Genomic DNA, 23,916 nt, shown 5'->3' with positions numbered 1-23,916 from the left:
TTCGCTCCGCTCCAGGCGGGATTCCTGACTGGAATTACTCCAAAGTGGCATGACTTTTTTGAATTCTAAGGAAATCTGTAAAGTATTTGGCAGCGCTGTTACCCAAATCCCCAGCTGTTTCTGAACAGGTAACTGTTCTGTGTTAGTTTGTCTACGGCATTATGCGCATTAGCTAAAGCTATGGAGCTCAAGCTTAATTGCTCTGTAAGGACAAGGAAGTCTGAAGTGGAACCAAGCTGAGGTATTGATCCTTAGCAGGTGAAGTAGGCAGAACACGCATCATGAGCCCTGAGTAACATTATAAACCTCCAACAAACACATAGTGCAAATATATATGTGAAATTTAAGAAAATTAAAAGGCAGAAGTAAAACAAAACATAAAATACGACCAATTATGCAAAAATGAATTAGAAAGGCAGAAAGTAAAGAAGGTTAAAAGCAAAAAAGTGTGAAATTTCATAGAGTGTTACACTGTTATTAAGAAAGTAGAACACTACACTTACAGAGTAAGTGAATCTTTATGTATAAAGTCTCAAGGAGAGTACTGGAAAGTATAATGGATAACAACATGGGATTCTTTTGAAAGAAGCAGCCTTCAGTGAAAGGGAACACAATTCCTGTGATGACAAGCACTCTCCCCCATCAGCCAGCCAGGTTGTACAATGGGAAACAGGCAGTGCACCGTGTGTTTAATCAATTCACTTAGAAGCTGCGAGTACATGCTGTATGAATAAGCCAAGTTTTTAATTCAAGAACCTCTGTACTAAAGCATTAAGATTCACAGCACAAGTTCCTCTGTATTTCAGGCTTTCTCATCTTACAAGAACCAAAATAGTTTCCATGTGCAAATTGCAATAATGTACTATACGACTGCACATAATATGCATACCCCCATATAGATGTCTGGTGGGAACACATTCTACCACAGATACCAGTTCTGTTATAGCTCAAACTACTGCAACTCAGTTCTTTCGTTCCAACTGCAGCATCCTTTAGTTCTGAATCTGTCCTTCTCCAGTACAAGCCTATGATGCCTATCACATACATAACTAAATAAAGTACCAATACAACTGTTTGCACAGCGTAACATCTGAACTTACGCATATATGTTGGGAGAACAGTGGAGCTTTCAGTTCTCAATAACTAGAAGTTCTTGGCAAATGAAACTAAAGGAAACATCTCAGTAAAGCAAGAGACTGAAAGAACTATTTAAAAAAAAAAAAAAAGAGAGAGAGAGAGAATGGAGAACTACCACAGAATATATTTCAGTATTACTACCCCTTAAGATAGCCCTTAGAAGTCACTGATGGATTTGGTATTGACTCCAGGATGTCAGAATCCAATTCAAACCATGTTCATTTAATAAATTCTAACAAAGTACAAGATGAAAGTGCTGTCTGCATTTCTGGAATGCCTAATGTTATGTTCACCACATCAGACCACCTGACATTGAGGCTGAAAACCAAGATAACCCAGAGGAAGAAGCAGTCATTAACATTCCAGAACATATCACTGCTACTGAAAGAGTGGGTAGCTTGGAAAAGTACTGAATTTTAGAGAATCATCTTACAAGACATACAGCAAGGAATATGGATCCATATGCATGCCTACCTGGAGGTGAACAACTAAACTCCCTACGGGCCAACAGTTTTTCAAGGAGGTTGAAAAACAAGATAAGACTTTGCAAATGGGCAAGGAGAAAAAGCAGGTTTAAGACTAATTCCTCAAGCAATTATTTAGTTTTCTATAACCTCATAGACATGCTAAATTCAAGAATGTATTAAAAACCATTAATGCTATATAACCCTAGCATTACTGATTGTCCTTCCAACTGTTTGTTGCTCTGCCATACCTTCTACCATAAATCACTTAGATGACACTTGTTAAATCCTATGGAATGCTGCTTCACTATCTACAGCAGTACTGAGTTATTTCCTACAGTAAGACTCAAAGACAGTAGAATGAACTTATGGCAGTACACACAGGCCACCCCATCATCATAACCCTCTATAAACACATGGATGCTTTATATATGTGGTCAGGACATATAATGAGAGGACATATACAATGAGGGACAGGAAGGGAAGACATGACACGACACATGATGTACCTATCTGAAATGCTCCTACAGCAAGTCATTTCATTCTAAGTACTAATTTATCTGCAGTTTTAAGGGTAACTGCAGTACACACAAAAATATGTTTCTGGTAATAAATGCTTAGCAGCTCTAAATAACCAAAGCATTACAATATTCATATTACATTCATTACAGCGAATGAGCATGGTGAAGAGTCAAATATCCATTTCTCACTGATTTCAATGGGACTCAGTGTACTGTATCTGATAAATTGTACTGCCCAGCTAACACAACACACATGGCACTACACGAATAATAATGGATATTTCTTTTTTTAAAAAAAAAAAAATTCTATAGTAAGTACTTTGAGTTTCATATTGATTTTAGGGTGCACATAATACGTTCTGTCCCATTAGAATCAATGAGGAGTGAGAATACAATTACTGAAAATAATTTTGATTAAGACAAATATGATTGACCTTTTAGCCTTTTTCCAAGTTTTCCACAAAACAGGCTGAGAAACAAATTTAAGATGACATTTAAGTGTAGTACAAAGAGGTAAGAAGACTTGTGACATCCACAAACAAGGCATGGACCTACAAACCAGAGAGCAAAACTACTCAAGTAAATAACAAATACATGAAGAGTTGATCTGACATGTATTTCTTACTTCTTGCTTCTTATCTGTCTCCCATCAAGCTTAGTTTTCTATCTAAACTAAACACTGAAATCATCATCACTTTTCTCCCAAAAACTGGAACTTAGATTCTATAGCATTTGCTTAATCTTCTGGAAAACAGCATTAACAGAAGCAAAGGCAATTATATCAGAATATCACATAAATGGATTTTACAGACTCTTGCAAAAACTATATAGATGAACTCATCAGTCAAATTTAACTGCTTGAGTAAAATGATAATGCTACTTGCTAAACATGGCCAGGAAGAGCTGACAGACTCCATAGTGAGTAGCAACACACACCTGAGAATAATCGCAAACAGCTCAGCTAAAAACAAAACAGGAGTCATAAACTTCACTCAGAGAGCGGGAAGACAAACAGCATAAAGAATATTGACAGAAAGGCAAATTACAAACAGTAAAAATCATCAACATGTTGTTTAGTAGTTATATCCTGAATACAGTAATGCAAACTACTAAGCTCCCTCATGCAGGACACGGGGAAATTAATTTTCAAAAGCAGAGTCTTCCAGAAGGCAAATACTGAACAAGTGCAACTGTTCTGCTACCTCCAAAGAAATATTTTCCTTCCTATTTCTACAAACTTAATCATGTCTCCTCTGCTTCTTGCTTTTTTAAAGCACCTTAGCGCTGTGGGGTGGTTCTTTCAAACTAATGAGATTAGAGATATTCATTATTGCTGTCTACAAGTAAAAAGGGAAAATGTGTCTCACCAGACTTCAGAGCTGAGATTTTCAGCATTATGTATCTTGATGGTATATTCCAATCGAGTGCACAGCAACAGACTGCACTGAGATGTAATGAGATGAGAAAATGACACAGAAAAGATTTTTTTTTCTAAAAAGTCACACTGAGATGATATAGAATATCCAATTGGCACTTTTGAACCTATTGCCCCCCCAGTACAGGATTTAATCTTTACTGAGGAAAAAAAAAAAAAAAAAAAAAGAGCATCTGACATCTCTGTCTTCAAAACAAACGTTGCACTGTGTTCCACTTCAGCACTGGCATCACCAAATAATTTGAGGTAAACACAGCTGCAATATGACTAAGATGATTTATATTTTCAGCACTGGACTTCAAATCACAACCTTTTTCTATCTGCACACCAGATTTACCATGTATCACAAACTGCACATAAATTACATATCTCATCTGTATCCCACCTCACATCCCATCACCATCTATTCATGCACTCTCACTTTTACAGCAAGTAACAAGATGAACTATTCTGAAGACCAAACCAGAACAGGCACATCTGAGCCATTCCAAAAACTTCATTGTGGAGAAAATACTGAACCTAGTGTCCCTTTCTCTGAGATCTTCAGAACTGGTGAATTCATCATTGGATTAAATGTCAATGGAGGTTAAGGATGTCTGCTACTTTTGCTGCTAGATCTGTTACATGGAGTAAAATAAAAACTACAAAAAGAAATAAGGCAATCACATGCAAAACACAGACGCTTGGTTGTGATGTTCTCCAGTTTCCTAGAGATAAGAATGTTTTGCCTGGGTTTAGTGCCTACATTCAGTTAGGCAACTTTGTATAACATCCTTGACAGAAAAAATGAAAACACCTCATTTATTTCACTACGCTACTTCATGGCTGTAAGTCAGTCTCCTTAAACAAGCAGGAATTCGCTGCCTTTCACTGAACAACCAAAACAGACAGGCAGCAGGTCCAGCAACTGTGGGTACAGACATGAAAAGAATTCACATCTGCTCATGATCCTCCTGGTCAGCCGCCGGCCAAGAAACAGAGAACTCCCAAGCAAACAGCATGGGTTGTCTTTCAGCCTAAGTAGCCCTGTGGATCATTATGGACACACAGGCTGCCTAGCTTATAATGAAATTATTACTTGGAATTTCATTTTTCAGCTTTAAAATGAGAGTCATCACATTGATTCATTTTTCTCCTGAAGAGCTCAAAGCACTTTAGGAAGAGTTAGCAAGTGCTCAAGTATATCACATTAAAGGAATAATCAATAGCATGGGACTGTCTCCTTGTCCTATGTCTGAAAGTACCTGGCACCCCAGAGCCTGTTCTGCAAGAATGCTTAAAGGAATAACGTTGACATAAATGAACACCAAATTGCATAACTGTGTCCTGTGTGCACTGCCCTCAGAGCCAATCAGTTCACCGCCAGGAACAACAGCAAGGGCTGTTCGTAGCAGTCTATTTCTTGCATGGCCTTGAATAAACAAGTTCTTACATGGAGTCATATTTTATTGAGAAAGCAAAACGTCAATCACTAAAGCCAAATTATAACTTGCCTTCTTTAAATGCTGTTTTTAATACATAGGAGACAATATACATAGGAGATACATAGGAGAGAATAAAGCTGGGGACAGCATGGAGCTGCTCCCCAGCATCTAAGAGTGACAGTCCCATTCCAAAAGCATTTGGCTATTTCAATCTGTCTCAACTAAACCTAAACTCATCTTCAGTGTTGTACTACTTACAAATAGAATACTTGAAATACTAAAAGCATACGGAAATATAGCAAGGCACTGCATTCATAAAAGGTTTCTCCAATGACATCTCTGGTTTCAAGTTGAGTGACACACCTTCAAACTCATCAGACAAATGGTACTTTTATTTGCTTTCCCAGCCTTTTTATTTCATACAAGTGCTCTTCTCCATTTCCTGAGATTTGGAATAACATATTTAAAAGGCATTCAGGACTCACATTAACATCTAACCAGCAGCAAAACCTGTCACTTCTATTTTAGCCCTCTTAGCTCCCCAATTACGAAGTTCTATTAACTGAAAGTCAGCACCAGTTCACAAAGATAATCAAGACAAAAGGTCAGTGGTCTATGAAAGGTAATTCTGGCTTTTTGGGGCACTGCTGGGATTTGAGCTTCAAGAAAAGGCAGAGTGCTCCTCATTAATATAACCCTAGCACCACTCATAAAACCATACAGATTTCATCACATCTGAGGATACCCTGTGAAACATCAGCTCTACAGGAGGGGAACTCCATATAAACGATCATTGTGCAGATATCCAGCTAGCATCAGAATAACATACTGCAATCATCACTGCCAACATCTGTACTTTAATAAAACCTAGAACTGTTAATAGAAAAACAAATGCCACTTTCTACTGCTGCCACACTGTATCATACGAAATCCTAAAGCAATGTTTCAAAATAGCAGTTATATTCCCCATCCCTGTTCAGTATTAGTGCCAACACTGCAGTTTCTGCTGCTAACATTCTGAGTGCTTGAGCTCCTTTAATAATGAGATCTACAAGCAAACATGTTTAGAAAGATTCAGGAAGTACTGGGGACTTAAAACTTATTAGCCCAACTCTTCAGCCTTCCACTCTTTTCCTTAAGCAGCATGAATCTGACAGAGGAGTGGACTTTGCATGAATATTTACCCTTCTGTCTTCAAATTTTATCAATCTGCAGATTTCAGCACTTCAGAGCAAACTTAGGAGATAGCCTATGCACCACTGTAAGAGAGGCACTCTGGTGACCAGCAGCTGATGCTGGGCTGTCAGGTCTGAGTCCACAGCACCGGCAGCTTTGCTGAGAACAAATGACTGGGCAACAAACTTGGGTGCTGACCCTGCTTCTGCTGATTTCCAGGGGAGAATTCCATGAAGTCTTAGCAGAAACATGACTGGGCTCTTTGAATAACGACATTTCATTCACAGCGTTTTCTGGCCTTGTGTGCCTCTTCCCCACTCTGCAAAGCAGCACATAGGAACCATTCAATGCTACGCTTCTGCTCTCCTAAGAAATACAAAGGGATTGAAAGTAACATGAGTATCTGTATATATGTGACCATTAAGAGGTGCACAAGAAGTGATGGATTACAACAAAGAAAAAAAAAGTTGTTTGAGGCTGCCTTTCCTGATAGAGTCTCAACATCACTTGATGGATTATTTGTCAGAGTTCACCATTTGTGAGTCGTGTAGCTAGTCTAAGCTACAACACTGTGGCAGGAATATGTGTATTTCAGCATCTAATCAGAATGGCCAGGTTCATACACCTTTACTCTGAAAGCAGCACGGTAAAAGTAGCTTTTATTGCTGTTTTATTATCCATGATAACAGAATTCACTACTTGAAATTCTCTCCTCCAACATTCCTATTTTGAATTAGAAGATCAGAATTGTCTTATCTTCATTTTCACCCAAGAAAGGGAAGAGAAAAATATTTACACCTAATCCACACAAGGCAAAGAAAACTGAGGTCACTTTGACTTCAGCTGCTTAATGTTACGCCTGAGAAAAGATTTGAATTTTTTTCCCCGAAGATGATACTCTCTAAATCCCACATTTCTGTACCAAGTATCTCACCTCTGCTCTGCAGAGAATACTTATACTTTTCGTATCTGTATTCTTGTACTTGTAACCTATTGTACTTGCTCTTTACACCCTACAAACGTTAGGCACAGGAAACTGAGGGCTATGTAAACACTGAGCCTTTGGTGGATGGCCTCCTTTACCACTTCCACTTACAACATCAAGCACTCCAAAAGCAATTTGTCTGCAACTCCAGACTTCCATCTTGGGCAACTCTGGATTAGCATTCATACAGAGGTCAAGGACTGAGCTGGCAATGTAAAGATTGCTTCTAATTTTGATCTTAAAGAAGATCTATACACGGCATATTGCAAGAATTTTCCTGTTCTTCCCAAATTGTTCCTGTTTCATAGGATTGTGATAGACTCCACACTCTAATACTGTCAGTCAGGTACTTTATGCAATCATAGTATTTATATTCAGCTATGTTTCAAATCACCTTCTTTGTAGGTCTTCTGCAGTTGTGCAAGATTTTGCTTTTCTTTCAAAAGATGAAAGGATTACTTGAACATGCAAAGAGTAAATGTTTAACAATCTGAAATATGTGCTGTCATAACCCTTCTCCCCAACACTGAAACTTACTTATTTGATCATTAAACATAATGTATCTTGATATAACGTCATATAATTGTTCCCAAATCCACAATATAAAATATATACCAAATATTTTTAAGGTGTATGACATTAACAAACTTTGTAGAAACAGCTGGTATTGATCTGATGAATACGCTGCTTCCCAAAGTACTTCAGTCAAAGAACCAAGAGTGCCTACATTTGCATGCCCCATTGAAGTTTATTACAGCCCAAAATACCATGCAGCCGTGCTGCATACATCAAATACCATGCTCAGAGTTAACCTGCCCAAAGTCACTACAGTTGCTGCCAAACACATGTGGTTCAACATGCTCTGAAAATCATTCATTTATATGCTCATGTAGTAATGTGGAGTGAGGGCTCAGCATCACACAGACAACACCTTGGCAGCATATGAAAGCCTAAACCAAAAATCAGGGTCTTCAACAGCCTTGTTCAGCTACTATCTAAACCTGTGCTCAAGTCCACACTTGACCACACGTGACCACAACCCAGCAGTAAGCAGGTCGTGCTGCTTCCTGGAACAGCTGACATAGCCACATACAATGAAGGAGCTGGAGGGGGCTGAGGGAGTTAATTTGATTGAACAAACGGGGAGGCCTCCTTGGAAAATTACAAAGTAACACCATAATCTTCAATTCATGCAGCAAAACTTTTTAAAACACATACTTCAACAGTTTCTGAAACTGGAACTCATAACCGATTGCAGTCGTCCCGAGCTCAAGACTACAATTGCTCTCTCTTCTGTTATTGGTTACCTGGACTAAGCCATCCTCCACCATGATCCTGACCAAAAGAAATCTGCACTGGAATTTCACTTCAGTACTTTTCAGTTGGGCTGTTCTCAGGTAGAACAGGTACCTTGAATCCATTTTCAGGTGCATAACTCTTCCAATCCGCTGTATATATTCTCATTCTCTCTATAGAGAACAATGTTTGAAATTTCATTTCCAAGTCAAGCATGACAGTCAGGTGTCTCACATGATTACGGTGGACCTATTCTGAGGTTGAGTCCCCTCAGTTTTCAACACTTGAGCACTTTTCAGACTCCTCTCTGAAATTCCTATCTGGACACTCAAAGGTCAAAACTATGGTTTGAACTTTTTTATGTTTCACTGTCCCCCTATGTAATAAGGAATTAATACTCCCATACTTTAAAGCAGAAGTTTCCATTTAACGTTTCTATGGCACTTGGAGATCCTCAGAAGGAAGGCGATACAAGTACAAAGTATTATTATTTAATGAGTTCAGGGACAGAACCTCTTGTTTCGGAAAATGGGAAGGCTGCATGTGTGTAAAATACAAAAATAGCCACTGGAAACCATATTTGAAGGCGAATGACACAAAAAATTCTCACTTGTTGAGGTTTCTTTTACTATTATTTCTAAAAACGTAGCCTGATTAACAAAATCCTATTTAGGCAGCTACCAAGCTTAAAAGCCTATCTGTAGTAATTTCAGCAAATGCTTCAACATTCAACCTGTATCACACCATTGGATGACTGCAGTACATCTTTTAAGGATCATGTGTACAAATTGCACTATTAGGCTATTTTGAGATAATTACTTTAAAAATTCCTCTTGTAAGTTTTGGCTAACGCAACACTACAGTACACAAATCCACAGCGAAATCTAAGCATTCAATCCCTACAACACAACAATGTGACTACTCAGAACCAGTTTTATACCTTGCTTAACTTCCAGCTTCACTACTCTTTTCATACACTCTCATTTAAGTCTAGATATGCTGCAACTACAGCACATTTCTAATTTTTTGTGACATAATGTTGTAATTTGAAAAGAAAATGTAAGAGTAATTACTGATGTAATAAAACATGAACACACTGTAGACAACTCAATAGAATTTTAATTAGGAATGCAGGTTTGCACAGTTTCCCTTGTCCTCCTTTCAGTGAGCTTTCACCCATAGCACATCTTATTTTCATGAATTTAGTATTTTGAACACTGTCAACTTTGTCTTCATATTTCACAAGCATAAACACAAAGCAAATTACGATGCTGCTAAATAAGGGCTTGAAATGCAAGCTTCTTATAGAAACACGTATGCCTAACACAGCTTCTCTTTCTACTGATTGATCGCTCTGTGCAAAAATACGAAGGCGTAAATATTAGGAGAGTTGATTCGTCTTAATTTTTTTTGCACTTAGACATGGCCTCAGTCTAAAGAAGGATCTAACCAGAGCCTGACAGTTACAGATTAACAGTCGTGCCATACCAGCAGGCTTGACAAAGGAGCTTAACTTAATCCTTAAGGCAGTATAAGATGTCTTACGTGTATTACTGGGTAGGAGCACAGCTTTGATAAACACAGTGTAATGTAATTGTCAGTACTTTTACTGATGTAAAATATGAAACAAAACAACAAGAAAAAAGACACATGTATTTGTTTTCCAAAGGAAACAAAAAGGAACTAGTTTTTTTTTTTTTTTTTTTTTTTTTTTTTTTTTAAGATTACTTGTTTTGAATTTCAAAGTCTCAGTGCTCTGCAGAGACTGGTACACAAAAAGCAATTCCTGTAAAGAAGACAAGCAGATGCAGCTAATCATCCACAGTCAAGAGGCAATGGGACAGCAATTGTTGCTAAACTGGCTTACACACTGACTGTCACAGCTGTCCTTAGTTTTCACCTCTGATCTCAGCCACAAGGTTTTCATGCACTTCCTGTGAGCAATATACTCAGTTTTAAACTTTGGAGGATTTAAATAACAAAGTCCCTGGACTTTTCATGACACAGATGAAGCCACCTCCTGCACCTTCAAGTGGAATAAATCTTCTTTCGTAATTAGCTACTGAGTGACAAATAACCATCATAACTATCATAGTTCAAATGTTAAGACACTAATAATCATTTTTAAACATTTTTTTTTTCACGTTACAAATAAGAGGTGTCATATTCACAGCACACTGAAAAATATCCCTAGGAAGAGGTATAGTTATAAAAAGTCATTTCTGAGAAGCTTTAATGAAGCTGGTGCATGTCACCACCTAGATACACCTGAGAGCACCAATATGAGCATTACATCTCTGCCAGTGTTTTTAGTGTAAGCCCTGTTTTTATAGCTCTCCTAACACAGCAGAACTGCTGTACGCCATATCAACACAAAACCTGAAAAGCTTTTGGGTCCTGTGAATTGCCTCAAATCTAGACTTGATCTAAAGATATGTGTTAGTACAGGTTATATGCAGATACATATATATCCCACCTGGTGAGCTCTGACACAAAGACTCAGAGCCAGCTGCACCTTCTGCTGAAGCCCAAGGTGTGATGCATTCATTGTCTTTCACAGGAGCAGAATTAGGAGCCTTGCGCTTGCAGCTGGGTAACAAGCTGTGCAAAGTTTCAAATCAACACAGCTGGGAGTGAGAGGTGATTCTAAAGCCTCATTTCACTTTCCAGGCCAAAATGTCGACAGGCATAATTAAAGATACCCTGAAAGCTGCTCTGTATTGCACAAATTGCTGCAGATCAAAAGGGATCACTGTGCTGGCAGAAATCAGACACATTAATACTGGAGATACCCTCCTGGCCCTGATATCCCTCCTCCACATCTACCAGCTGCACAAAGTACCTCATTTATGCCCTCAAACCACCAGGGACACACCAACACTGCCACTGAGAACGAATATTCAGCATATCTGTAACTAGCTCTGGTGCTTTTTCTGTGCTGCTACTGAGACATAAAGCAGATTCAGGGAAGAGGAAGAATTTAGCTCTAGTTTTCAATTCTACTTTTCAAAAAACATAGCTTTTGGCTACTCATAAAAATTAAAAGCGAAGTCAAAATTAAATCTATGAATATGAAAATTAGCAACAGGAAGAGTAACATTAAGGCTCAGCAGTCTTATGTTAGACAGTGAAGAGATGATTAAATATCGTACTCAAAAATTCTTCACCAATTGAAATTAAGGTGCAGTTGTCAGCATTTCCAAATATGTATAGTAGGAACACCAGAAAACACGTTGCAAATGAGATGCCCTGTCTGTGTGTAGAGAAACAACTACACACAGACAAACAGAAAAATCTTTACCTGATTTTCAAACACCATTTCCTATAGTTACACAGTTCAAGTCGTTCCTTTGACAAGTACACATCCAGTGAAAATAGCAAAATTTTCCTCAGTGGAGACTTAGATGAGTAAGTAGTGCTCTGTGAACCTAACTCTGGGTCTCACACCAGTTTGAAAACCTGACTCACAATGCCATCTATCCTATTAGGCTGTTGTACAAAGACCATGCTCTGCCTGTAGGTCAAGGCTGTAGGACACACAGAAGCTCTACGTGCAAGCCACACAGCCACACTTTAATACGTGCTGAGTCCAGCAGACCCTTCCTTCCAGTCAAGCTTATTAGTTCTGGCTTAGCAACGTGCTCACTGCAGCCATTCAGCTGCCAGAGCAGAGCCGATGCATCTTCAAGCGGCTCAAAGGGAGGGCAAAGCACGCTCTCGTCTGCTGGCAAAATCCCATACAGACATATGCTTAGACATCATGTCAGCTGGCACTCAGCAAGATGGGGAAGCCCTTACTGAAGGACCGGTTATTTCACAGTCCCATTCACGTTGGAGGTGGTTCTCATGGATAACATGAACAACAGTGTAACCAACTGACTCAGACTACAGACTCTCGAATCAGCATTGAAAACGGACAGAAATCCAGAGCAGCGTTACAAAGAGCATACACAAGTAGATGAATGAATGGAAGTAGCAGTGATTTTGCTGTAGGTTTTTAATCAGTAAAATGTATTTCGGAGAGTCATCAGTAATAATGATTATTTTAAAGAATATAAGCGTTAAGAAAGAAACTATCTCAATAAAATATAAAGAGTTTTGGTTTGCTTTGATTTTTTAGAAAAGGAGTCCACCTACAAACATCCAGGCACAGGACTGAGGAAGGACAGGCAGTATTAATTCCTCATCACTCTGACAGCTGCAGCCAGACCACTGGCTGTATTTTTCGATTTTATGTTCCTATTTCAGAGTCAACCGATATGCTGAGATATGTAGAACTAACCCTTTTATAGTAGCATTAGGAATAAAGTGGAGAGCAACAAAATTTAGGAGCACATCTGTCATTATTCTAATCTCCAGGGATGAAATTTAGCCAAGTATCTCAAGGACTGACCCAAGAAAGGCATACCGTAAGCTACACTGGTGCAGGGAAGGGACAGCACGAGTTGTACAACAGCACATACTGCCTGGAAGCTTCCATGTTCTGCACAAAGGTTGGGAGAGCAGTGCCTCCACATAGACAACCAGAAGATTTCTCATAAGGACTATTTACAGGTTTTGAACATCATGTTTTTTAAACATATTTCTGATCAAATATTCAATCCCTGCAAAATACAAAATAGTTCTTGTTTGCATGGCTAAAGTTAAGGAACAGCTAATATAGCAAATGCAGTTACAGTCCCAGGCACCGCACCTGAGAATTGTTCAGAAATGTTTTGGATATGTCTATAAACCTGTTCCCAGGACACCCCACAAAGCCTCAGCCCGTCCTGACCCTGACTGCACAGAGCAGCACAGCCCAGCTCCAGAAGAGACACAGCTGCCAAAGGTCAGCACTTATTTGCTCAGGTACAGACAAATCTGATTTCAAACTCAAGCTAACAAGCCTGTCTCCAACTACACTATGCAGACTTACTGACCCAGCCTGCTCTAGCTTTGGGAATCTCTACGTCTCACTTTATTATCCCATAATGATGTGCCACCTTCCTATCAGTTGCCTCAGTTATGTACTTCCTCAGATGCTTACATTTTGTGCAAGTCACACGGGTGAATTTCACTGATACAGAATAAAGATGTCTGTCCACAGAGAATGCAATGCAGGCAATGAAGTTTAGACCGTAACAAGCTTGAATTTACTATCATGTCACTATCTGCTAGACTTGTCCTGCCATCTCAAAATGGAACAAAAGGTATTAAATTCCATGCAGGTGAACTGGCCGACAGCATGTGCTTGGTGATAAACGCAGTCTCCTGAAGTCTGTTTCTCAATGAGCCATTTTGTAAGCATAAACACCGTTCCTTTAACTTTCCTGTGCACAAAGCTTGATACAGATGTACATTTGTACAAACTTTCACTGTTGGATTTTTTTCTTTTCCTTAGAGATAAGCCTTAGACTGGTACTCTGCTGAGTATCATTACATCTACTCTTATGACCTGCTATAGCTGAGGGCAAGATATACTCTAATTTAATACTGTCTGACAGAATAAACTTTACAGAATATTTTGTTTCTGCAATATTAATGCCAAGGCAGTGTCTAAGGAGGCTAATAACATACCAAAACAAATATATAATACTTGCTAAATAAAAATGTATATTACAATTGCACAAACTGTTTAGTGAGAAATATCTTCCTCCTCTTTTCCAGGTTATGTCTTACCAAGTCATCCATTCTGTAATGGAACTTTTTCCACAGCTGCAATTAAGTCTTAATGTGTTCTATTAGAGGATGAAGCACATATTTATATATTCTTGTTCTGCATTACAACAGTCCAGATTATTAAATCCAAATTAAGAAAAGCTGATCTACACTGCCTGTATGCCACATACACTCATTAGTGATCCCTTGTTTTGAACAACAAATATTTTGCATTTTTTGGGGAAAAAACCCCACACTCTAGTAATCTATTAATTTGCCCCCTCAATGTTGTAAGATAATCTGTTCTTCTTCTGAAGTTTTCTTACAGCATTGCAGTAAGAATCTACTGTTTATTACTGCACTTAATGTACACTGGTACCCCCATGAGTACAGCCCAGGCACTAACAGCACGGCCAGATTTGCCAAACCTCAGTTCTGATGTGCATTTCCTGCAGGAATGTAATACAGTTTTGAGCCCAACTCCGCCTTTTATAGAACACCACTGGGGGCACCTCAGAGCTTCACATCTGCATTTTACACACTTCCATTGCAAAGAGACTCTCTGAAGGTAGATGTTACAGCTTTGGTTTGTCCCCTTCCATGCTTTAAGTCTCTTATTTTTAACTTTATTTGGATATTTTTAGAATGACAACAAAGAATAATTAATATCAGTGTCTAAACCGAAAATATTTGCTTTTCCAGCTGAGAGCAGATTTCAGTAATTAACCTGGTCTGAACACTTCTAGCTGTGATGGCTGGAGCGAAAGAGTGATGAGGTTGCTTAGGGGTGAGGCAAAACAGGATGAGGTGAGGCATCATGATGCTTCATCTCACCTTCAAAGTGGCTTTTGTGCTGTCACATCTGCTTATATCAGCACGGAGCAACTGCTGATTTGATCATAATTGCCCTAATTAGAAGTTAAATTAATATACAGAGTTCTTCAATATCAATGCCACCTCAGCATCAAGGATGTGCATACAGAGCATTGCTGAGCAATACAGGTTAAATGAATAAAGAAGGTCACAGAGAAAAGGAAACTACTTGCAGCCTATTGTTCTGAAGATATCACATAGTTAGGACGACACTCAATATCCACATATGCCCCAGGGCAAGCAGAAAGGGGAAACTTAAGGAACTCTATTGAGAGATATCCATCAGTTCTGAACAAAAATTACATTTCCTGTCATTGAAAATCTCATTTAGTTCAGACTTGCTTCCACTAAGGATTAAAACCCTTCAAAAGAACACTTTGTCTTTCTAGGAATAGGAAAATAGCCTAAAACGCTCACAGTGAAAGTTGGTGTGCAAGAAGTGGATAATATGGTAAAATCAAATGGTTATCAAATATAATATACTTCAGCACGTACTGGAAATATAAATGTGGTCATTGAAATTAATGATGAAAATGAAAAGAAAAAAAATTACTGTTTTTCTCATGAGAGATGCACAAATCTCCCTAGCAGACTGTCACCAATTCCCTGTCCAGAAGTATTTTGCATATACATGAAATGAGGAAATTTTTCACGTCCACAAAAGGTGATAGGGAAGGAGACAGAAGAAACAGGCCCTTTGCACTTATTACAGCATGATGCATAGGATATATATATATACATATATCCTATATATATATAGGATACAGCAGGGAACAGTGTATTTACTCAGCCTTCACTTTTCATGATTCAGATTAAAAGCTGTAATTCAGAACCAAGTAAAAACAAGACATACAAAATAAATAAAAACATCTCCATGATTCTGCGTTTTTTCTTATGTGAAGAAGAAAAGTAAGAACTTGGACTTAATCAGTTGTAAAAAGAAGCTAACTAGTATGGCCAATGTCACGGCATTGGAAATTGCTGAGAACTGACTTTTTCAAAATGTGAGAAAATTAAAACCCATTTTTGCATTAACTGTCTTCATCTGACCATCTACTGACTATCTACGCTTGTACTGAAATCAGTCATCAAGATTTTGTGATACAGTCTCTGAAATAACCTTTTTGTTTCAGCTAGTATGAAAGAATAAAGCTACATCACAATCTGGGATAATGTTGCAAATTACATGGGATGAGTACATCCTGTGTACTCATGAGGTACATGAGTACCTGGTACAAACTCCAATACTTTCAGTGTCCCTGGTATAATGGCAGTGATTTACCCTGCTTTATTTCCTGAACACAGCTAGTTGTGGCTGGTGGATTATGCACAGCATTACATTAATTCATGTAAAACTAGCAGTATTAGATATCAAACATCAGAGGCACCCGAATGACTCCTTTCAGATATCTCTGTCCAGCAACAGACCTCAACCTGAAGTCATCCCCTCTACTAGATTCCATCGTCAGTGGTATTACTTTAGAAAGAATTAGGCAATAGTCAGAACTGTAAAATATTGCTCTGTTTTATTGCTCTGATAGCAAACATTCTTCATCTCTCTCAAGCAAGCACCAAAGTCAGAATCCTGCAGAAACATTGTTACAACTACAAAGTATGCCCCCTTCCAAAAAACTCAATTAAAAAGATGCATAAACTGCTCAAGAAACTGATGCCTCTACATAAATAATATTTCAAAATACAGCAAGTAGGAACAGTGCCAAGCTAGGATTACTGGCTCTTTGCAGCAGTGCCAAGCAAGTTGGAGAACAGAAAAATGTGCCATCGTTTCCCATCACTGTTGTGTACACCGTACTGCACACTAAGTGCACATACACACTGCTAAAGATTTCAGACAAGGATTGTCAGAATGAATGAATCCAGTATTTTGATTTGTTAGGCTGGAAAAGTAGGCTAACACAGCAGCTCAAAAGCAGGAAAACTTAAAGCAAAAAATAGCAGTTATTCAAATGCTGGGTACATCTAGTAATTTCTAATTGTCTCTGCCCCGCATGTTTGTATATTCAGTTCATTCTCCTATTGTAATCCTTTGTCTATTCCATTATGAAGGCTTTAATGAACTTACAGCTTCAGAGAAGGAAAGGCAAGTATCCTACCTCAAAACAAATACTCCAAGAAACCAAGAGGACACTGCCCAAGGGGCTCTATGGCCTCACTCCTTGCTCACGTTTATGACAGATGTGTCCCTCAAGAAGGTTATTTCAGAATGAAGTCTCCCCCTTGTGGATCTCTCTCAAAAATAAAAACTCCATCAAATAACTAATTGTAAAGCCTGAGCTCCTTCCTTTACAGGTAAGACTATCAGAGGCAAATAAGAGCATGTAATCAAATTAGGAAAAGCATTCTTTGACTTACCTCAGGGGGTTTGGTCTCACCTCAGGAATGAGGAGCTGTTCTGTCCTAAGACACCTCACAATTTCGTGCAAAATTCATTTCAAAGAAACTAAAAATCTCTTTCCCTGCCATCTCCACATAGGGTAATTGTGAAAATTGGTTTAATGAACCCCCTCAAACTTCAACCCCAAAACGTCAGTAGTTTAACTATTTAGGTAAAATTCAAATTTCATCTGCTTCTATCTAAATGAACATAAAACACATCAAGATGTTCCCCCAACTCTAAGTGGAAAAAGTTCCCACTTTCATCTGAGAACACATTCTTGTGTCTCAGAAATTACGGAGCTACAGAACTCTTTGCAGAATGACTTCCTCAAAGACTACATTAACTATGCCATTCTCTGATCTGCATTAATTTGAAGGGATCACAAAGATTTCTTTGCATATGATAATTCACATTATCATAAATTAAGAAAACATTGTGATCTCTTTCATTATCACATTGGTTCTCATGCTCTGCTATGGCATTTAAGCACAGCTCTAGGAACTCGTACATTTTGTCCATGAGATTGATTTTGATTTTTTTTTTTATTTTCTAAGAAGCGAAATGGCTTGAAATATTATTTAATTATGTATGTGACAAACTCATATTTTATTCGTAGTACCAACTGTTGAGTCGATACTGACTAAAAAGCTCTTTAACTACTCAGAAATTGTTCTCATATTCATTTCAGAACAGTAATAGAATGGTTAAATATTTATTTCTTGCAAGTTTTGGAATTATGCTATGTTTCCTACTTTCATTAACAGTCTCTTATTTGTATGCAGTAATTGCTTTAAAAATAAAAGAACTGTAATTTCTTGCTATCACTGTGGTAAATCAGCAGAAAGTGTTACCCCCATTCCCCCACAGAAGAGCATAATTCTGCTTCCCTTGACACCGATGACAAAACATCTTTAATTTTAGGACTATACTCAAAGAATTAATGAAAGATGCTCATTGGACAGTCTGGGACTCTTGTCCTTTCATCAGCAGATGTAAAACCTTAACAATCCTACTTTGCCAAAGCGCCTCTGCAGGCAGTGACAGCTATTCCAACTACAAGGGCAGCTGCTTCATCTGCTGCAGTCCTTGACCCCTCAACAGCAGCCATCAGCAAACCACGCTTTCTTCTCCAAATAAGAGTTTTTAGGATATAAGCATTAGGATATTACTAAGAAAAAGTATCATTGATCCATTTCAATCATCCATCAGTAGTGATCGTGAGCTGCTCTTGGACTGCGACATGCTGTGGTGAGATGCCAAGAGCCCATCTCTGAACCTGGTGCCATTTTAAACGTTCTTAAGAGTTCAATTTAACAAAAACAAAGTTTGCAGTCCTAAGCAACAAGAGGCTGCAAAATGGATTCTGATCTCTGCTCTTCCATTCAGGGAACCAGGCTTACAAAAATCATAAAGACAAAACACTACAGAACAAACCATTACAAATCTGACCAAGTGACAAGAGACTCCTGCAGAAAGGCTCTTCAAGCCCATAGAAAGAATTTTCTGTATTTTAGTCATATTCTCAGACTGCCTGCTTATCTTGGCAGGACAGATGAGAAACTCCAGTTCTCACTGAATGTGCAATAAGAGGAGGGAAATAACTGCTAATTCCAGTATTGGAAGCTATATTTTAAAGTCATTGGTACTTCACTAGGTACTTTGATTTTCTGGGAAACAGTCTCTGTATGTGATCACTACTAAATGAGCTGCACTGCCAGTAGTGACAGACATAAGTAATTTGTGATGTACAATGAGATGAACAATAGTTAATTATTTTCCCTGAAGAGAAATGTCTATATGACTGTATAACATGGCCTCTGTATGTGACAACATTCATGCTGCAATTCTCGATTAATAACTACCACTTAGCATATAGCTTCAGTGTGCATTCTTAACTCTCATTAAACACAACCAAAGAGGTGTAACACTACAAACACTGAACTAGGTTGTCCTATTAAAGCACACTATAGGAACCAGAAAAATTCATTCTAACGTTGTGGACAAGTTTTAGCTCCTAGATCTGAGTTCAACATTTACTCTACTACTGCCAACAGTCAAGAGTACATGGACACACACAGAAGATGAACTTTGTACAACGGTCATTCAGCTCCTAGACAGACAGTACAAAGATTTATACGGGAAACTAATGCAGCTGTTTTATGAAAAATCTACCATCCATTGTGATTTTACGCTGTTATCTCTTTGCCATCAAAATAACACATACCATTGCTGAAGTCATTCTCCTCTCCTTACCTTGCCAAGCCTGTATATTGCCATACATCAAGTGCTTTTTATCTCCTTCCAGACCTGCTATCTAAAGTATCACATCCTCCCCACAGACACTGAGGTTTATCATACACTCTTCTTGCAGCTCTCCTAACATTCCTTAAATCTCTCCAGTCCCTTCATTTGCTCTCACTTTGTGTTGGACATGAAAGTCCAACACGAAGTCCAACGATTGTTATCCAAGCTGTCTGCTCTGCAGTCTTAGCTGTCCCCCCCAAGAACATCTTCTCTGAAACTGTTCACCCTTTTTCATTTCTTGCAAACTCTCTCTTCCCCCTTCTCTCATCATCATTAATCCTGCTCCCTTCTTTTTCCAAGCTATTAATGCCTGTGATTTTTGATTTCTCCATTTTTCATTCTGCCAGAATTGAGGTATTCTGGAATTCTAAATCCACGTTAAATATCTGGGTCTTTTAAATTACTAAAATAGCTACACTTGTTAAGAGTCAAATCTGAGCTCTGTTCTTGTCTATCATCTCCCCATGGTAATACAGAGTCCTCACTGCTTTGCGTATCACAGTGGCACAGCTCTCTGCACAATCTTACGCATTAAAATAAGACAAAGCATGCCAGGAACACATCAGGGACTACGTAATTTTTATTTTTATTTATTTATTTTTTTGAACCAGAGAACTTATGTGGGAAAGTTATTAAAACTTCAGCAGATTATGACTGTGAGATACGAGCGACATGAAACAAAATTTAGAAATGGAGTATCTATGGGTTTAGACATACTACAATATATTGAAAAGTCAGAGGAGCAGCTTGTCCCAAGACACAGAAAAACATTAAAACTACCTTGAAAGGTAATATACATAGAAGACTAATTTTAAATATATTTTAATGAGGAATGTTTCAGAGACAGGAGAACCATCGGCTAAGCACATGGACGGCTTAAAAAGCCCCACAGATGCCTTTACAATGATCACTGCTTACAAACATCACGTGCACACACACCCACACCACATCACGATGCTCATGTTCAAGAAGGACAAAAGAATTGCAGAGAAACACACTGTTGGCATACACACATTAGGAAGCCCCACGGCCAAACTTACTTTTTCTACAGCCAGCAGACATCACCTCTGAGAACTTTCAAAGAACCATGTTAGAAAGCAAAAAACACCTTGAAGGGACCATCAGGAGCTATTTTTCCTGTGTTAAGTGCACTACAGGTAACTCCTGCATAGAAAGTGAAGCCAGAAGGAACAATAAAAATCCATGTATATCAAGGTCACTAATCCTCACACAGTACCTCTAAACTGAGGCCAGTAACCTGTTTGACAAACACATCCTTAAGAAAGATATTAGTCTCGATGTCACAACATGAGAAAGTTAGGAATCTTTGCTCGTTTTTCTCGTCCTTACTACTTGAAACCTTGCATACTAAACGTTACCTGGGAGTTCAGTAGGGAAGGATCCTCGGAGCTCGAAAAGCAAGAAACTGAACACTGAGTAAGTGGCAGAGGAATCTGCCTTCTGAGAAAATTATTGAATATCAAGTACCTCTTCACTGGATGTGCCACCCTCCTCACTGTCACTAGGTCTGTCCTCTGAGATATCAAAGCTCCTTGTGCCTACCTTCAGTGAATGGATATCACAGTCTGACAACCCAGCCTTGTAATTTCTGCATCAAGGGGAGGGACATCATTTTGTTCACCATTAGAGGTGCCCCAATTTCTGGAACAGAAACCATGGCTGACAACTTCTGCTTCTCAGAAGGATGAAAAGGTCATTTGTACAGGAAATACAGTTCTCTTCGGTTTCCCAAGACTGAATGAGCTAAGAATAAACACCTACCCATCGACTTTCCTTTGAGTAGCTAAACTTACTTTAACCCTTCCTTGATGCTAGAGAAGGCAGAATCCCAGCACTCAGCACCAGAAGCAAAACGGCATCTCCTGCTGGGCAAGGGAGGAGAAAACCAACACCCCACAGATGCCCAACCATTGGGCCAGACACAGGGCCAGGGGTCCGCAACAGAAGGCTGCAGAAGGCAGCCCAGCAGCCAGGCTGCAGAGCACCCCGAGCACAGCACAGCCGGGAGGAAGGTGAGCTCCGCGGTACGGGGTCGGGGTTCCCCGTGGGAGGCCGAGGCAGCGCCGGACCCCACAAGGAAAGCACGGGCCCCGCGGCGGCGGCTCACCTTGTGCTCCAGGACGCTGATGTAGCCCTCCAGGAGTCCGGCCCCGACGGGGAGCGCCGGCCGGAGCTGGCCGCGTGCCGGCGGGCGGCTGGGCACCGCCGCCACCTGCTGCTGCTGCTGCTGTCGCCGCCGAGGCTCCGGGTGGCCCCCGCCGCCGCCTCCGATGCCGCCGTACATGAGCAACAAGCTGGTGCACATGGTGGTAAGCGCCAAGCAGACGGCCAGCCCGTGGCGCTGCGGGGGGCAGAGAGAGGCGGCTGAGAGCCCCGGGGACAGCGGCCGGCACCGCTCCCCAAGTTTCACGCCGCAGGAGCCCCGGAAAAAGTGCGCCGGAGGTTCGGGACCCCCCTTGTCCACGCACTGCCACCCCCCGCCCACCCCTAGCCCAGCTCCTCCGGCTCCCCCACACCTCTCCTTCCTGCCCCGTCCCCCTCCGGACACCTCACCCATGCATTTCAACGAGTGCCAGGCACAGGCACGGTCACGCTCTCCTCCCTGTTCCCCCCCATCTCCAGCCTCGTCCTTTACGCAGCTCGGTTTCCCATCCGTTTCTCACGACGCGCACACAAAATCCCCAAACCCCGAGCAACACGAATAAAAGAAAGCATGCGGAAAGTTCGCTGCCGCCGCCCGGCTCGCGCTCGCCTTCCCGCACCCCGGAGAGCCGCGAGGACGCGGCCGGGGCAGGCGGGAGCGCGTGCGCCCAACCCGGGGCAGCCCCGCGCCGCTCTTCTCCCGCCGCCGGGCCGAGCCGTGCCGTGCCAGCGCCGCACTCACCATCAGGGTCTTCATTTTGTGCGCCTCCCGGGCGCCGCTCCGCCCGCTCCCCGCTAGGCTCGGCATGGCGGGGGAGCCGCGGCCATGGCTTGGCCGGGGAAGCGCCGCCGTGCAGGGGATTAGGGGGGAATTACAGCCGGCCGGACCCTCGGAGCTCTGCCAGAGCCGGGTCCTCGGCCGCCCCGCCTGCCTCCGCCTCCTCCTCCGCCTCCTCCCGGCGGCGCGGCGGCGGCTTTAGGGCAGGTGGAAGTTAACTTCTGCCGCCCCTCGGGCGCGCTGCTCCGCCGCCGGCGGGCACGCGGAGGGCACACGGCGGGCACGCGGCCCCGGCTGCCGGCCAGCGGGGAGCCCCGCGGCGCGACCCTCACGTGGAGCCGCTCCGGGTTTTCCCCGGCGGAGAATCCGTGGCTCTTCCCCGCTGGCTGTGCTGGCTGAAGCCGGCGGCGTTCAGGCAGCGCTTGAAATTCGCGTTCGTTAAAAAAATCGACGCCCTCAACTCCTTGTGCGGCGCTAACGCCGCCCTCCTTCGTGCAACCCTTCTCCAAAGCGATATCGAAGGCTTTTGATAGAAGCTCCACTCTATTTTTTTGTTTTGCTCCCCGTGCCATCTTTGCAGTGGCCGAAGGTGGGCATTTCTCCCCCTTCTTTTACAAACGGCCTTCCAAAGTTGTTTTTTTTGTTTGTTTTTTTTTTTTTAATGTTTCCTTCTCCGTGCTGATGGTTCAGACAAAAACTTCATGAAGGGACCTCAAATTACACAGATGTCTTACTCTGACAGTTCCGCGTATTAGGACGTGCTCCTTCAAAACAAGCCATTTTAAGGTTGATTTCTTATGAAGTTATTAAAATGACAGCGTAGCATTTAAAAAAAATAATCTATCCCCTAATCACGACGATATTTCTCCTGAAATTACTCATGGAAATAATAGTTCTAATATATGCCTTCACATCTAACCTATAGCTATATAACATTAAAGATTACATTAAGGAGAAAACGATCAGCAGGCTAACTCAACCATGGGCACAATAGCAGCTTTCTCAAGGCTGAAATTGTCATTGAAATCCATTTTTTATCTTCGCTAATTCATTGGGGGACTAACAGTGAAACAAATGCCATCTCGAGCACTGGCACAGAGCGCAGCATTTACCGCCCTTTAAGAAAATGAAAAGGAAGAAGAACGTATGGGTACATCAGTGGATAAGGTGGTAAACATGCTTTATCATTTCAAGGAAGAATGTCCTCATCACACGCACCCTTGCTATTTATTCAGTTGGTGGGTTTGGTTTCAATGCACCAGTTGTTAAGACAAACGAAGCAATATAAGAAGAATCTTATCAGGTCTTGGTAATTCGTTATTATG

The 23,916-nt window shown here is 40.7% G+C and overlaps 1 protein-coding gene across 1 annotated transcript in view; it reads right to left on the bottom strand.

The window, feature by feature from the left end:
* Positions 1-22,621, bottom strand: part of ST6GALNAC5 (ST6 N-acetylgalactosaminide alpha-2,6-sialyltransferase 5) — a gene marked incomplete at both ends in the record, with an annotated part of 64,522 nt that extends 41,901 nt beyond the window's left edge. The window contains 2 exons of the mRNA XM_079536388.1: positions 21,779-22,012; positions 22,556-22,621. Coding sequence (XP_079392514.1) covers positions 21,779-22,012; positions 22,556-22,621 — 300 coding nt within the window. The remainder of the gene's footprint in view (positions 1-21,778; positions 22,013-22,555) is intronic.
* Between the last annotated feature and the right edge of the window lie 1,295 nt (positions 22,622-23,916).

Source organism: Tetrao urogallus, assembly GCF_951394365.1.
Source record: "Tetrao urogallus genome assembly, chromosome: 5".
Classification (NCBI taxonomy): domain Eukaryota; kingdom Metazoa; phylum Chordata; class Aves; order Galliformes; family Phasianidae; genus Tetrao; species Tetrao urogallus.
Note: the sequence above shows the minus strand (reverse complement) of the source record. Positions and strands in the feature narration are given on the sequence as shown.